The sequence below is a fragment of the Labrus mixtus genome, chromosome 7, assembly GCF_963584025.1.
Source record: "Labrus mixtus chromosome 7, fLabMix1.1, whole genome shotgun sequence".
NCBI classification, from domain to species: domain Eukaryota; kingdom Metazoa; phylum Chordata; class Actinopteri; order Labriformes; family Labridae; genus Labrus; species Labrus mixtus.
This window is the reverse complement of record NC_083618.1, coordinates 31,499,233-31,515,674: the sequence shown is the minus strand read 5'-3', so window position 1 is coordinate 31,515,674 and position 16,442 is coordinate 31,499,233. Positions and strand designations below refer to the sequence as shown.

The 16,442-nt window shown below is 46.1% G+C and overlaps 1 protein-coding gene across 1 annotated transcript; it reads right to left on the bottom strand.

The window, feature by feature from the left end:
• Positions 1-495: 495 nt before the first annotated feature.
• Positions 496-15,678, bottom strand: pcif1 (phosphorylated CTD interacting factor 1). Its single transcript, XM_061041660.1, has 16 exons — positions 15,580-15,678; positions 13,388-13,549; positions 12,441-12,565; positions 12,203-12,328; positions 11,961-12,094; positions 11,726-11,880; positions 10,673-10,820; positions 10,496-10,579; positions 10,297-10,396; positions 9,672-9,831; positions 4,790-4,959; positions 3,277-3,363; positions 2,986-3,170; positions 2,643-2,736; positions 1,625-1,800; positions 496-1,526 (listed from the first exon to the last, which is right to left on the bottom strand). The coding sequence occupies exons 2-16, from the start codon at positions 13,515-13,517 to the stop codon at positions 1,163-1,165; spliced, it is 2,238 nt and encodes a 745-aa protein (XP_060897643.1). The 5' UTR covers positions 13,518-13,549; positions 15,580-15,678; the 3' UTR covers positions 496-1,162.
• Between the last annotated feature and the right edge of the window lie 764 nt (positions 15,679-16,442).

The window sequence follows — 16,442 nt, the reverse complement described above, 5'->3', positions numbered from 1 at the left end:
TAATCAAATAAAAAAACATTTAAATTCATTTTTCAATCGATTTAACAGCAGATGAGGAAAATAACATCAACAGACTTCATTTCAGTTTGACTGTACAGTATGTACACACGCCGTCGTCAGGCGGAGACAGACGTCTGATTGGACGACATCGACCAATCAGAGAGCAGGCGGTTAGCTGTTGGAGTCAGGTTAAGTGTTTTGTTTGATGAAGGTTCATTTTTTAGTATATTAGCGCCGATAACACTTCACGTCTCAGTTCCACCTTTCGCCACCTGTCGTCTTAACAACGCCATCATTCTGCTGATCGTACTTCCTGTTTGATGATGACAGGGGAGGGTTAGGAAGTTTGAATGCACCGCCGCTGGGGCGTCTGTCTTCGCTGACCAGTCCGAGTCCCAGGTTTGACTCTGCCTCCTTACTTAAGTAAATATGAACATACTGTGAAGGCTCCGCCTCCTGCCTCAGTTTCCCACAATCCATCTCTGACCAATGAGTTTTATCCGTCTGAATGGCCAGAGTACTGAGGAGGCAGCGCCTGAAGAGGGACAAGCGCCAACTCTGTCTGACGACTCAAAGAAGGACGAGTCAAATAGAAACGATAGCTGCCATATCAACCAATCACCAAGCCCTGTTGGTGTGGGGACCAATCAGAAGTCCAGTGACATCACAGATGACATCACAGGCGAGTTAAGAAGTTTTTATTGCTGGAGCGCCAACATTTCGCCACCTGCTGATTTACTTCACCAACCTGTTGGCTGCCTTGCTTGTTGCTAGGCAACAGGAGCAACTACACCTGTACTTGAATCAGCTGCAGGTGAAAGAAAGCTCCAGATGCTGTGATGTCAGAGCTTCGACCAATCAGAGGAGCTGATGTGAAGGAGAATGAGCCAGAATGAGGGGGACACAGTGACAATGTAATAGACGACGTAAATGACTTAATCTGGTTTTAAAGGACTGCTCTGGCCCCGCCCCTCCTGGCGGCGATTGCAGAGCAGCATTGTGGGTAAATTGACAGATGCTGCAGGTGTGCTACAGGCGCTGGTGAGGGACATTTTGGGCAGACAAGACAACGATCAGAAAAACTAACGCTTTAAAACAGAGAAACATCTTTAAACAACTCTTGAATGTGAGGGGCGTGGACACAATATAAGCCCCACCCCTTTTACACAGCAGCCACCTTTTCTTGAGGACTGCTGCTACTGCTGCTGCTGCTGCTGCTGCTGCTACTGCTGCTGTTGTTGTTGTTGTTGTTGTTGTTGCCGTTGTTGTTGTTGTTGTCATGGACAACAGGTGAGATCACACCACTCGGCGTCTTGTCAGCTGCCTTGGGGGGGGAGTCTTTGTCTCCAGGTGCGGTGTTGGCCGGGCCAGGAGAGGACATCGAGGTTGTGCGGGACGGCGAGGGGCGATATGCAGATGTCAGCTCGGCTAAGCGCTCCGCTGTTGGACCCCACTTTGCAAAACCAGCGTCGTTCTGAAGGAAGAGCACGGCGGTACCGTGAACCGCCCGGTAGTACATCTCCTCCCTGAAAACACACACAAAGACGCACACACACACTTTAATGTAGTATAAGTACATGACAGTAGATCGACCCTCTGGTGCCTGTTAGGGGACGTTCAGTACCTCTTGCAGAGGTGTTGGCCCCCCGAGCGGTACTCGTGTTCGTAGGCGGTGACGCTCATCTGGTGACGGAGGAATCGACTCGCTTCCATGCGGGTCAGAGCTGGGGTCGGGGGATCACGCCACTCAGGGACAAAGACGATGAAGGACAGTGGCTCAGAGGATTTTTCTAAAAGCCCCTAAAAAAGACAGACAGATATAATGACCTTTCACACAATACACAGCGTCCTCCATGTTTTTAAAAACTCGTTTTAAAATCGATTTTAATGAAGACACAAGAAGGAGTGATGGACTGAATATCAGCACTGTTGTAATTTGGTGCCAATATTCAGAACAACTTCTCACCCCTAAGTGTGACACTTCTTTTATACAAGAGTTAACAAGTTATTTCTTTGTTTATATTTGTAGATTTGATGGTGACTGTATTAATTTCGCCCAGGAAGAGAAGATGTCATCGTGTAACATAGTGTAGATACAAGATTCATCACAACGGCCACAGACTGTTTTTTTTTTTTTCTAAATAAAAAAGGTATGAAGGGGTTAAAACCAGAGGAGCTGTAGGACAGTATGGTCCTCAGGGCGCACTCACAATCGGCCTAGTTGTCCCATACAGCACAATTCCCCCCCCGGATCGGAGCGCTCACACGAGTCAAACAAAGTGGACTCTAGGGGTGAAGCGTGCTTAAACACGGCACAGTTAATATATCTATATATCCCCTAAACTCCTTTCTTTTTTTAAATCTGGTTTTACTTTAGTGATGAAACCCTGTATGCTTCGTTTTTGTATTTGTTGTCGAAAATCACCCCGTCTTACAATTTGTTTTTCTACTTGATTTATTCTGTTTTATTTATTTTTTTCTATTTGATTTATTTTGTTCTGTATAAATTTACAAAAATGTGAAATGAGGAATCACTCTATTGTCTAACCACAAATGAACAATATGTACAAATGTCTGTGAATGTGTGATTCTAAATTTTAAAAAAAAGAAAAAAAAAGAAAAAGAAAAAGTATTGGCCTGACCTCGAAGTGCGTCACCATGGCGTCCATCAGCTCTTCACAGAAGGGAGGGTTAGCTTCAAACGAGCCGCTGACGGGACAAAAAGACAGGAACGGCCTGAAGACACAAAAACTGCGTTAATACTTTTCTGCAGCAGACAGAGTTAACAAAGTTATTTCTGATACGGGATTATAACCGCTGTCAGACTAAAACATTAACAGGTGTCAGTTTATCTGAAGCTTCCACTAGAGGGCGCCAAACTACTAAAACATAGAACAGGACCAGACAGACTTTCTTTAAAGATCTATTCTAGCTGTCTGTGTGTTTCAGACAGACAGGTTCCTGTGTGGCCAACAGCTGTCTCACCCTCTGGATCCAAAGAAGCAGTCGGTGTCAGGGAAGGCGGAGCCAAACTGTTTGAAGTAACAGTTGAGTGGCGAGGCAAAACACTCGAAGGAAACTCCAAACTGTCGGTTTAATGCCTCAAACACGGGCACCGGCAGCGCCCCCTGCAGGCCTGTCCCCTCGTTAGCGCCGCTGCCAAACATTACCTACACACACACACAACACACACACACACACACACACCTCATTAAATCACCAAAAAAACAGGTGTGATCAGGTGATCTCTGATTGGACAGTAGAGAGAAAGCTGACCTGGTATCTCTTTAGGAGGCACCAGACTCTGGACAGGAACTTCTCAAAGCGAGGATCGTCTATGCAGCTGTACCGATACAGCAGCTCCTGGAGAGAGAGAGAGACAGAGAGAGGGGAGAGAGAGGGGAGAGACAGAAAGAGAGAGAGAGACAGAGAGAGAGAGAGACAGAGAGAGGGGAGAGAGAGGGGAGAGAGGGGAGAGACAGAAAGAGAGAGAGAGACAGAGAGAGAGAGAGACAGAGAGAGGGGAGAGAGAGGGGAGAGAGGGGAGAGACAGAAAGAGAGAGAGAGACAGAGAGAGAGAGAGACAGAGAGAGGGGAGAGAGAGAGAGTCAGAGAGACAGAGACAGACACAGAGAGGGGAGAGAGAGAGAGTCAGAGAGACAGAGACAGAGAGAGAGAGACACAGAGAGGGGAGAGAGAGAGACAGAGAGAGGGGAGAGAGAGAGAGTCAGAGAGAGAGACAGAGAGAGAGAGAGACAGAGAGAGAGAGAGGGGAGAGAGGGAGACAGAGAGAGAGAGAGAGACACAGAGAGACAGAGAGAGAGAGGGGAGAGAGACAGAGAGGGAGAGAGGGAGAGGGAGACAGAGAGGGAGAGACACAGAGAGGGGAGAGAGACAGAGAGGGAGAGAGGGGAGAGGGAGAGGGAGACAGAGACAGAGAGAGAGACACAGAGAGACAGAGAGAGAGACAGAGAGAGAGACAGAGAGAGACAGAGAGAGAGAGAGAGAGAGACAGAGACAGAGACACAGAGAGACAGAGAGAGAGACAGAGAGAGAGACAGAGAGAGAGAGAGAGAGACAGAGACAGAGACAGAGAGAGAGACAGAGAGATAGAGAGAGACAGAGAGAGACAGAGAGAGAGACAGAGAGAGAGACACAGAGAGACAGAGAGAGAGACAGAGAGAGACAGAGAGAGAGACAGAGAGAGAGACAGAGAGAGACAGAGAGAGACAGAGAGAGAGACACAGAGAGACAGAGAGAGAGACAGAGAGATAGAGAGAGAGAGAGAGGGGAGAGAGAGAGAGACAGAGAGAGAGACAGAGAGAGAGAGAGAGAGAGAGAGACAGAGAGAGACAGAGAGATAGAGAGAGGGGAGAGGGGAGAGAGAGAGAGAGACTTAGAGAGACAGAGAGAGAGACAGAGAGAGACAGAGAGAGAGACAGAGAGAGAGACAGAGAGAGACAGAGAGAGACAGAGAGAGAGACACAGAGAGACAGAGAGAGAGACAGAGAGATAGAGAGAGAGAGAGAGGGGAGAGAGAGAGAGACAGAGAGAGAGAGAGAGAGAGAGAGACAGAGAGAGACAGAGAGATAGAGAGAGGGGAGAGGGGAGAGAGAGAGAGAGAGACAGAGAGAGAGAGGAGAGGGAGACAGAGAGAGACAGAGAGATAGAGAGAGGGGAGAGGGGAGAGAGAGAGAGAGAGACAGAGAGAGAGTCAGACATGAACCGGTCCAGACCGGATGAACGTGTACACGGTGGGGGGTGGGGGGTGGGGGGGGGTGTCACTGACCAGTTTGCTGAAGTGCCCCCTGTTGACTTTGACCATCTCTCCTTTGAAGCGTAGACAGGCCACGTCATTCTCAAAGTGCAGCTCGACTCGAGGCAGGGGGGGCGAGGGGATCGCCAGACGCACCGGGTAACAGTAGACCAACCGGGACTGCTGGGGGGACTCGCTCGCCTCTGAAACCACACACACACACACACACAACACATGATACACACACACACACATGATACACAAACACAACACATGATACACACACACACACATGATACACACACACACACATGATACACACACACACACATGATACACACACACACACATGATACACACACACACATGATACACACACACACACATGATACACACACACACATGATACACAAACACAACACATGATACACACACACACACACACAACACATGATACACACACACACACATGATACACACACACACACACACACACACGATACACACACACACATGATACACACACACAACACATAATACACACACACACACATGATACACACACACACACACATGATACACACACACAACACATGATACACACACACAACACATGATACACACACACAACACATGATACACACACACACACGATACACACACACAACACATGATACACACACACACGATACACACACAACACATGATACATACACACACACAACACATGATACACACACACACATGATACACACACAACACATGATACACACACACACGATACACACACAACACATGATACATACACACACACAACACATGATACACACACACACACATGATACACACACACACACGATACACACACAACACATGATACACACACACAACACATGATACACACACACACACACACAACACATGATACACACACAACACATGATACACACACACACACATGATACACACACACATGATACACACACACACACACACATGATACACACACACAACACATGATACACACACACACACATGATACACACACACACATGATACACACACACACACAACACATGATACACACACAACACATGATACACACACAACACATGATACACACACACACACACAACACATGATACACACACACACATGATACACACACACACACACACACAACACATGATACACACACACACACACACACATGATACACACACACACATGATACACACACACACACACACATGATACACACACACACACATGATACACACACACACACACACACATGATACACACACACACATGATACACACACACACACACATGATACACACACACACACATGATACACACACACAACACATGATACACACACACACACGATACACACACACACACACATGATACACACACACACATGATACACACACACACATGATACACACACACACACATGATACACACACACACATGATACACACACACACATGATACACACACACACACGATACACACACACACACATGATACACACACACACACATGATACACACACACAACACATGATACACACACACACACACATGATACACACACACACACAACACATGATACAAACACAACACATGATACACACACACAACACATGATACACACACACACACAACACATGATACACACACAACACATGATACACACACACACACACACACATGATACACACACACAACACATGATACACACACACACACATGATACACACACACACATGATACACACACACACACAACACATGATACACACACAACACATGATACAACACATGATACACACACAACACATGATACACACACAACACATGATACACACACACACACACATGATACACACACAACACATGATACACACACACACACACATGATACACACACACATGATACACACACACACACAACACATGATACACACACAACACATGATACACACACAACACATGATACACACACACACACACACATGATACACACACACACACAACACATGATACACACACAACACATGATACACACACAACACATGATACACACACAACACATGATACACACACACAACACATGATACACACACACACACAACACATGATACACACACACAACACATGATACACACACACAACACATGATACACACACACACACAACACATGATACACACACACACACACACAACACATGATACACACACACAACACATGATACACACACACACACATGATACACACACAACACATGATACACACACACAACACATGATACACACACACACACACACATGATACACACACACACACAACACATGATACACACACAACACATGATACACACACACAACACATGATACAGACACACAACACATGATACACACACACAACACATGATACACACACACAACACATGATACACACACACACACAACACATGATACACACACACAACACATGATACACACACACACACACACAACACATGATACACACACACAACACATGATACACACACACAACACATGATACAGACACACAACACATGATACACACACACAACACATGATACACACACACAACACATGATACACACACACACACAACACATGATACACACACACAACACATGATACACACACACACACACACACACACAACACATGATACACACACACACAACACATGATACACACACACAACACATGATACACACACACACATGATACACACACAACACATGATACACACACACAACACATGATACACACACACACACAACACATGATACACACACACAACACATGATACACACACACAACACATGATACACACACAACACATGATACACACACACAACACATGATACACACACAACACACATGATACACACACACAACACATGATACACACACAACACATGATACACACACACAACATGATACACACACAACACACATGATACACACACACAACACATGATACACACACACAACATGATACACACACAACACACATGATACACACACAACACACATGATACACACACACAACACATGATACACACACAACACATGATACACACACAACACATGATACACACACACAACACATGATACACACACAACACATGATACACACACAACACATGATACACACACACACACATGATACACACACAACACACATGATACACACACAACACACATGATACACACAACACATGATACACACACAACACATGATACACACACAACACATGATACACACACAACACATGATACACACACACACACATGATACACACACACACACATGATACACACACAACACATGATACACACACAACACATGATACACACACACAACACATGATACACACACACACAACACATGATACACACACACAACACATGATACACACACACAACACACATGATACACACACACAACACACATGATACACACACACAACACATGATACACACACAACACATGATACACACACACACACATGATACACACACAACACATGATACACACACAACACATGATACACACACACAACACATGATACACACACAACACATGATACACACACACACACATGATACACACACACACACACACAACACATGATACACACACACACAACACATGATACACACACACACACACACACAACACATGATACACACACACACACACAACACATGATACACACACACACACACAACACATGATACACACACACACAACACATGATACACACACACAACACATGATACACACACACACACACAACACATGATACACACACACACACACAACACATGATACACACACACAACACATGATACACACACACAACACATGATACACACACACAACACATGATACACACACACAACACATGATACACACACACACACACACAACACATGATACACACACACAACACATGATACACACACACACACACACACACACACACACACACACAACACATGATACACACACACATAACACAGGTACACACACACACACACACACACACACACACACACACACAGGACAGTCCTGTGTGTGTGTGTACCTGTGGGGGGGTCTTGCAGCAGTGTCAGGTGTGTGTGTGTGTGTGTGTGTGTACCTGTGGGGGGGTCTTGCAGCAGTGTCAGGTGTGTGTGTACCTGTGGGGGAGTCTTGCAGCAGTGTCAGGTGTGTGTGTACCTGTGGGGGGGTCTTGCAGCAGTGTCAGGTGTGTGTGTGTGTGTGTACCTGTGGGGGGGTCTTGCAGCAGTGTCAGGTGTGTGTGTACCTGTGGGGGGGTCTTGCAGCAGTGTCAGGTGTGTGTGTGTGTGTACCTGTGGGGGGGTCTTGCAGCAGTGTCAGGTGTGTGTGTGTACCTGTGGGGGGGTCTTGCAGCAGTGTCAGGTGTGTGTGTGTACCTGTGGGGGGGTCTTGCAGCAGTGTCAGGTGTGTGTGTACCTGTGGGGGGGTCTTGCAGCAGTGTCAGGTGTGTGTGTGTGTACCTGTGGGGGGTCTTGCAGCAGTGTCAGGTGTGTGTGTACCTGTGGGGGGGTCTTGCAGCAGTGTCAGGTGTGTGTGTGTGTACCTGTGGGGGGGTCTTGCAGCAGTGTCAGGTGTGTGTGTGTGTACCTGTGGGGGGTCTTGCAGCAGTGTCAGGTGTGTGTGTACCTGTGGGGGGGTCTTGCAGCAGTGTCAGGTGTGTGTGTGTGTACCTGTGGGGGGTCTTGCAGCAGTGTCAGGTGTGTGTGTACCTGTGGGGGGGTCTTGCAGCAGTGTCAGGTGTGTGTGTGTGTGTACCTGTGGGGGAGTCTTGCAGCAGTGTCAGGTGTGTGTGTACCTGTGGGGGGGTCTTGCAGCAGTGCCAGGTGTGTCTGTCTCATGCGGCGGCTGTACTCAGCAGACAGCTGGTAGATCTTTGAGCAGATTCCTTCTACCGAGTCTTTGGCGACGGCGGTGACGTGCGGACCACACTGCTGTCTCAGGTGCTCCAGACGGTCCTGCAGGGTCAAGGTTCAAATTAAGACGAGGTGGAAGAGGCTACAAATCAGCTGATTAATATCGTCATGGAAACTGAGAGGGATTAGAAGCCGAGCATTAAGTCCAGCTAATCACACTGGGTCTAGTAACGGCTAGTCATTAGCTTCCTAGGCTGGTAAATAGTTAGTTCAGCTAACAAGCTAATCCATCATGTACCATACATTTCACCGCAGTCACCAAACATTCAATTTCAATTTGATGTCGTCTGAGTTTATGATTTAATGGCACCAGCAAGTTAGCCCAAAAATGCTTCCATGTTTTCAGATGCTATGAGCCTGTAGGTGTCCCAAAGCCTGCTGGGATATGTAGTCCTTGCCCGCCTAGTGCTTATAAAACCCAACATGTTCTAGATCATTTAGTTTGTTAAAACAAACCTTAAAAGAGACCAAACATCTCAAAATAAAAAATCAAAGATCAGGGGTTACCATGTAGTCCTCTTTGCTGGCGGAGTGATCTCGACGCAGCCAGTTCATGGTGTCTTCAGCGTTCCACTTCACCACCTTCCTGCTCTCTGGACTCGCATTTCTGCATAAAAATCAAACATCATGGTTTCGTCAACACGAGCCAAACCTCCAGCTGAAGATCCACGCCTGATAAAACTCTGAGCGGTCCGTTTTTACCAACCTGGAGTCGATCATCTTCTTGGCCGCCTCAGCATATTTGAACAGAAGTTTCCGAGCCTCCTCTTTGTACTTAATGCGTGACAACCTGAGTAACACATAAATAATAACACATGTTAAGATGATATATCAGAAATCAGACACTTTGTGTTTGATTTAGTTTTCACACTTAGGCAGGTACCTGATGGGAATGTCATTCATGACCTCTCTGAACATGGACGGCGAGATGACGGGGTCACAGTCACTCGGCAACAAGGGGTCCTGACCTTTGTCGATCACTTTTCTCTCCAGAAGCCAACGGTTGAAAGACTCTCGCGGTGGATCGATACCTGAAAAGGACAAACAAACATTAACCTCCTGAACATGCTGCACATCGACTTTTACAGAGAGATTAAATCACATACTCGAGTTTAGTTCAATGTTCAAGTGACCATCAAGTCAAGACCGCAGACTGTATCAAAGACGGCTGAAACAAAAGCCCTCGCAAAGTGAAAACAAAACATTTAGAGCTCCCCCTGCTGACTGGCTGCAGTGCAAGGCATAAGCTCCGCCTCCTCCATGTAAACAGATGGGACAGGGGTCAAACTATAAAATCAAAATACACGTCAAATATATTTTTCTCAAACATGGTTTCTGTCATTAAAGTTAGTTCTTATCATGCTGATTGTTGGATTTAATTGGATGGTAATAAAAGGAGAATAACACCATGATTGACAGCTCTGTTGACCAATGAGGCTCCTGCAGCGCTGTGTTCAAATTCAATAAAAGTGAGCAGAACAAACAGAACGCTGGAGTCGTCCATTGTTGTTGTAGTCCACCAACTCGAGCATGGCTATTGTCTGGGAGCGTAATGAGCATGTGCGAAGTCTCGGTTTTAAGAGGAGCTGCATATTGTCAGTTTACCCGATGACAGAGATGGTGATGTTTTCAGAAGTTTGCACTCAAGAGCCTCTTATCGTGTAAACAAACATTCAAAAAGGAACAAATGTTGCTGTATTCAGCTGAGGTTGTTGTCGAGTAAAGCGGCCCTGAGTCTCTACATCAAGTTCATGAATCTGCTCTGAGTGTTTGTGGTCTCTAAGATAACAGTAAATAAACTAAACTGTGTGATTGTATTCACTGGTTGTCGTGAAACTGGATCATGTTTCATGGAGAGGAGTTTATCTGGTTTTGCCCTCTGATGTGTTTCTGTGGTCTCTGATTGGTCAGCAGTGCGACACTCTCGTGCAGGTACCTTCTCTCTGGTGGCACAGCTCGTGGTAGTGTTGCCGAAGTTTGGTGACCAGCTGAGCTCTCTGCAGTTCGATCTCAGGGTGGGGGGGCAGGTGGTTGGCTGGGGGGTGCTCTCTGATCACAGCGTTGGTCTGGATGTCCAGATCCCAGTAGATACTGGAAACAACAAACAACAGTTAGTAAAAAAACATCAGTGCAGCTCCGGATGCTGACTATGACCAGGCCTCGGTACTCACACAGCTGGTCTGTAGGGGGCGGGGGCCGGACTGGGAGTTGTGGGTGCTGCTTGTGGAGCCTGTTTGTCTTCAGGTGCATTGTTCCAGGGTTTGGCCCCAGGCGTGCTGGGAGAGATGGGCGTGGTGGGCTCAACCTGTAAACACAGCACGGACAGACAGCCATCAGCAGGTTAGATAAACAGTCGACTCTGGTTTAGTAAACGGATCATAAAGCAGTTTAGTTGCAGGTGGGCAGTTTCTACCTTGGCTCGTTTCACGCTGTTAGGCCCCGCCGCCTGCTCCTCAGAGATCCTCCTCTTCCTCTGACCGTTACCGAGGTTAGCGTCTCCGCCCTCTGCTGGAGCAGCGTTCAGACCTAAAGGATCAGACTGAGAGCACACAGACAGGTTAACACCGGGTGAAGGGTCACAGAGGGACGACATGAAAGGTGAACATGAGGAGAAGACGGCAGCTTTAAAGGAGGACAGTTATTGGACTCACGATGACATCATGCTGACCCAGCACCGGCACCTCCCACAGACTCTGATTGGTGAATCTGTTGAAGTAATACGGTCGATTCTCCCTTCGAGACCAGCACTTAGACCATCCAGCCTGGACCAGTTCATCTGTCAGACAGACAGGTCAGAGAGCAGACAGACAGGTCAGAGAGCAAACAGACAGGTGAAAGAGAGACAGACAGGTCAGAGAGCAGACAGACAGGTCAGAGAGCAGACAGAGAGCAGACAGACAGGTCAGAGAGCAAACAGACAGGTGAAAGAGACAGACAGGTCAGAGAGCAGACAGGTGAAAGAGAGACAGACAGGTCAGAGAGCAGACAGACAGGTGAAAGAGAGACAGACAGGTCAGAGAGCAGACAGACAGGTGAAAGAGAGACAGACAGGTCAGAGAGCAAACAGACAGGTCAGAGAGCAGACAGACAGGTGAAAGAGAGACAGACAGGTCAGAGAGCAGACAGACAGGTCAGAGAGCAGACAGAGAGCAGACAGACAGGTCAGAGAGCAAACAGACAGGTGAAAGAGACAGACAGGTCAGAGAGCAGACAGGTGAAAGAGAGACAGACAGGTCAGAGAGCAGACAGACAGGTGAAAGAGCAGATAGACAGGTGAAAGAGCAGATAGACAGGTCAGAGAGCAGACAGACAGGTGAAAGAGACAGACAGGTCAGAGAGCAGACAGACAGGTGAAAGAGACAGACAGGTCAGAGAGCAAACAGACAGGTGAAAGAGACAGACAGGTCAGAGAGCAAACAGGCAGGTCAGAGAGCAGACAGACAGGTGAAAGGGACAGACAGGTCAGAGAGCAGACAGACAGGTAAAAGAGACGGACAGGTCAGAGAGCAAACAGACAGGTCAGAGAGCAGACAGACAGGTGAAAGGGACAGACAGGTCAGAGAGCAGACAGACAGGTAAAAGAGACAGACAGGTGTACCTGGAAGTTCAGGTGGTTTGGTGGTGGACGGAGAAAGGGGCGGTCCCTGAGAGGCGGCGGCGGGCACAGAGGGAGAAGGCACCATGGCCGTGGCCTCCCCCTTCACCGATCCCTGGCTGTCGTTGGACATCTCACCTGTTCGTTAGAATGACATCGACGTGCCTGCACAGAAACAAAAACACAACTGATTTTAATTTAAACAAATAAATCATCCTAAACTGAACAACAGATCAATATTTAAATAACTGACTCAGCAAAATCTAACAACTCTCTAACGCCTGGCTCAGACTGCAGGATAGTCGGCCCGATTTCACGCCCCCCTCTCGAACACGCACGGCGGTGTTCCTGACTCGAGGCTGCTCGGAACTGATTATCTTCCTAGATTATTTTCCCAATCTTAACGTCTCCGATCTGCTCGTAAATCGTCAGAATTGTGTCTCACGCTTGAAATTTAGGATTTAAAATCTTGACGATTAGGTCATGAAAGGGTCTAGAGGAAGTCGTGTGTGACTACAATAACCATGAGAGACAAGAGTAAGTCAACAGTAGTCATGGCGACCGGCAGCAAGATGCAACCTGGTGACCTGGACACCTGACAGTTACAATCTGACCTCCAGCTCTCTCTGAAGAACAGACGATCCATGTTGTCCACGTCCCGTCGTACATTTCTTCACCTAAACTGATTTTTTTATGTTTTACTAAATCACTTATTTAACCGCCAGCTTCTCTGTTTACGTGAGGTCGTTTGAGGTGTTGCGTTCCTCCGCTGGGCACGATAATCTCGATTAAATGCTGTGATGAATCATGATTATCACATCTTGTAGTGTGAGCACACTGAGATGATTTATAAATCAGGGTGGATTTTAAACCTGCTGTAGTCTGTATCTGTACACAAAAACATTAAGTTTGACTACAATTAATCCGCCAATAAATAATGAAATTAAAATAAACAGGTTTTCTGTTACAGCAACTTTATGAAAAATAATAATAATAAGCTGTAAATTACTTTAAAGTTGTCCCTTAAAGGAGATGATCTAATGGCTATTTGTTTTCTTGGTAGGTACGCCACCGTGTGTTCTCATCGGGCTTTGACAGCTTCTGAATTATCCTAATGTATGAGTCAAAGACAAACCAAAACAAAGAAGCGAACAGGTTTCTGAAAGTTGAATTTTTTAACACATTGGTGACGTGGGATGAGAAAACAAAAGGTCATAACGTGATTTAAACTGATTTAAAGTCCGATCGAAGAAGCTTCTGTTAAAACCACAAACAGGTCCAGAGTCTGTTGGATTAGTTTCTGTTTTGATTTCAGTGACGTGACCTCACCGACATGTTTTTACTGTTTTATGACATTATGTAGAATAATGTAGACGCTGAGTTTGAAGCGGCTCCGCAACACTTTTATTTAAACTGTTTTAATTTAATGGATTCTGTCGACACTCAGTCTCATCTGTCCGTTTAGTCACTGGAAACATTAAACTGTTTTTACGATGATCTCGGTGACAACACGAAGGTCCGGGCCGACCTGCTGTTAGACTGTTACTGTACTGATGTGGCGGTTTAACAAACGGAACTAATTCAGAGTTATGATTTAATCAAACTAACGATAAACAACAGAAAACACGGTATTTGTGATTACACCGGGAGAAGACAGCGACGTGTCGGTAAATTTGATTAGAATTAGACGTTTTATTTCACATACGCAAAAAATGAGCGCTATGGTTACACGCATGCGCCTGACGGGGTTTCCAAACAAACACGGAGGAGGAGAAGAGTCGGGGGGGTTCGAGGGGGGGGGGACAACAAAAAGCTGCGGCTGCTCCACCGGAGCTCAAGCAGAAGACGCGGACACGGCAGCGATCAGTACCGACCAGCAACGGGGCCAAGTCGGGATTAAATGATTTGAAAAGACAGAAATTGAATCGAGCCGTCTTTTTACGTTAGTTTATTTCGCCTTTACGCGCGTTTCGCTCTGTAAGCACGCAGAGCGACAGCTGCTGTTTAGGCGCCACTTCTCATACAAGATGGCGGACACGCCCCTGCCACAGCGCTGCGAGTACGGCACAGTATTTCTATGTTTTATTACAAACTCAGCCGCCAAGCGCGCCATAAGTCTGGTTCTTTTGAACGCCGAAACTTTCAGCCGCATGTCGCTGCCCTCCGAGCGGCTGCGCGGGGCCGCCTGCCCTTACCTTGACCGGTTAAGTAGCAGAGAGTCGTGGGTTCTGTCCGTTTGTTTCGGGTCCTCCGCTCCGCTCCCTCCCCGCCTGCTCAGACATCTTTACAGGGACTTGGAGTGAGCAACTGCGCATGTGCGGCTGTTACCCCTTTTCCTTTTCCGGAATGTCCTTTTAGAGCCGCCATGTTGAAGAGGTCACACAGGCACAAAATGATGTTTCAAAAGTCGATTCCTTACCCCATAGGGTTAGGGTATATATTTAATTTATTTTTTATATAATTATATATGATATTTATAGCAAAACCACTTAAAGTGCTCAGAAAGTAAACAAACTCGAACATACTTCATCATGACAGCTCATAGACTTTATTATTTACAGTCTGTTACAGCTACACATCTTAATCTATTAGGAAGTTCATGTGATACTACTGAAATCTTCACATTATGATTTGATGGGAATGTCAGGTTAATTTCACTGTCAATGATGTCATATACTGAATGTGTTGATAAAACTTATCTAGTAAATGTTAAACTGCTGTTAAGTGTGTTGATCTCAAACGTAAGTCCATAATATCTAAAAACCTAAATAACCATCCTATAGCTCTTTGTTCCCGATGGTCTGTCTTTATTAAGAGACTTAGACATCCATCAGAGTCTCATCCTCTGTGTGGAGAGTTTGAGCTTCTGTCCTGAGGCAGGAGAGACAGATTACCAAAAGCAAAGTCCAACAGGTTGAAAAATTATTTTAGAACTGGTCGTCAAACGACCAAACTCCAATGATGACCCTGACGATGAGTTTTATTTTGGTTTAATGATGGTTTTAAGTGAAATTAAAATGAAATTAATGCATAAAATAAAAAAAGTTTGCTCATGACA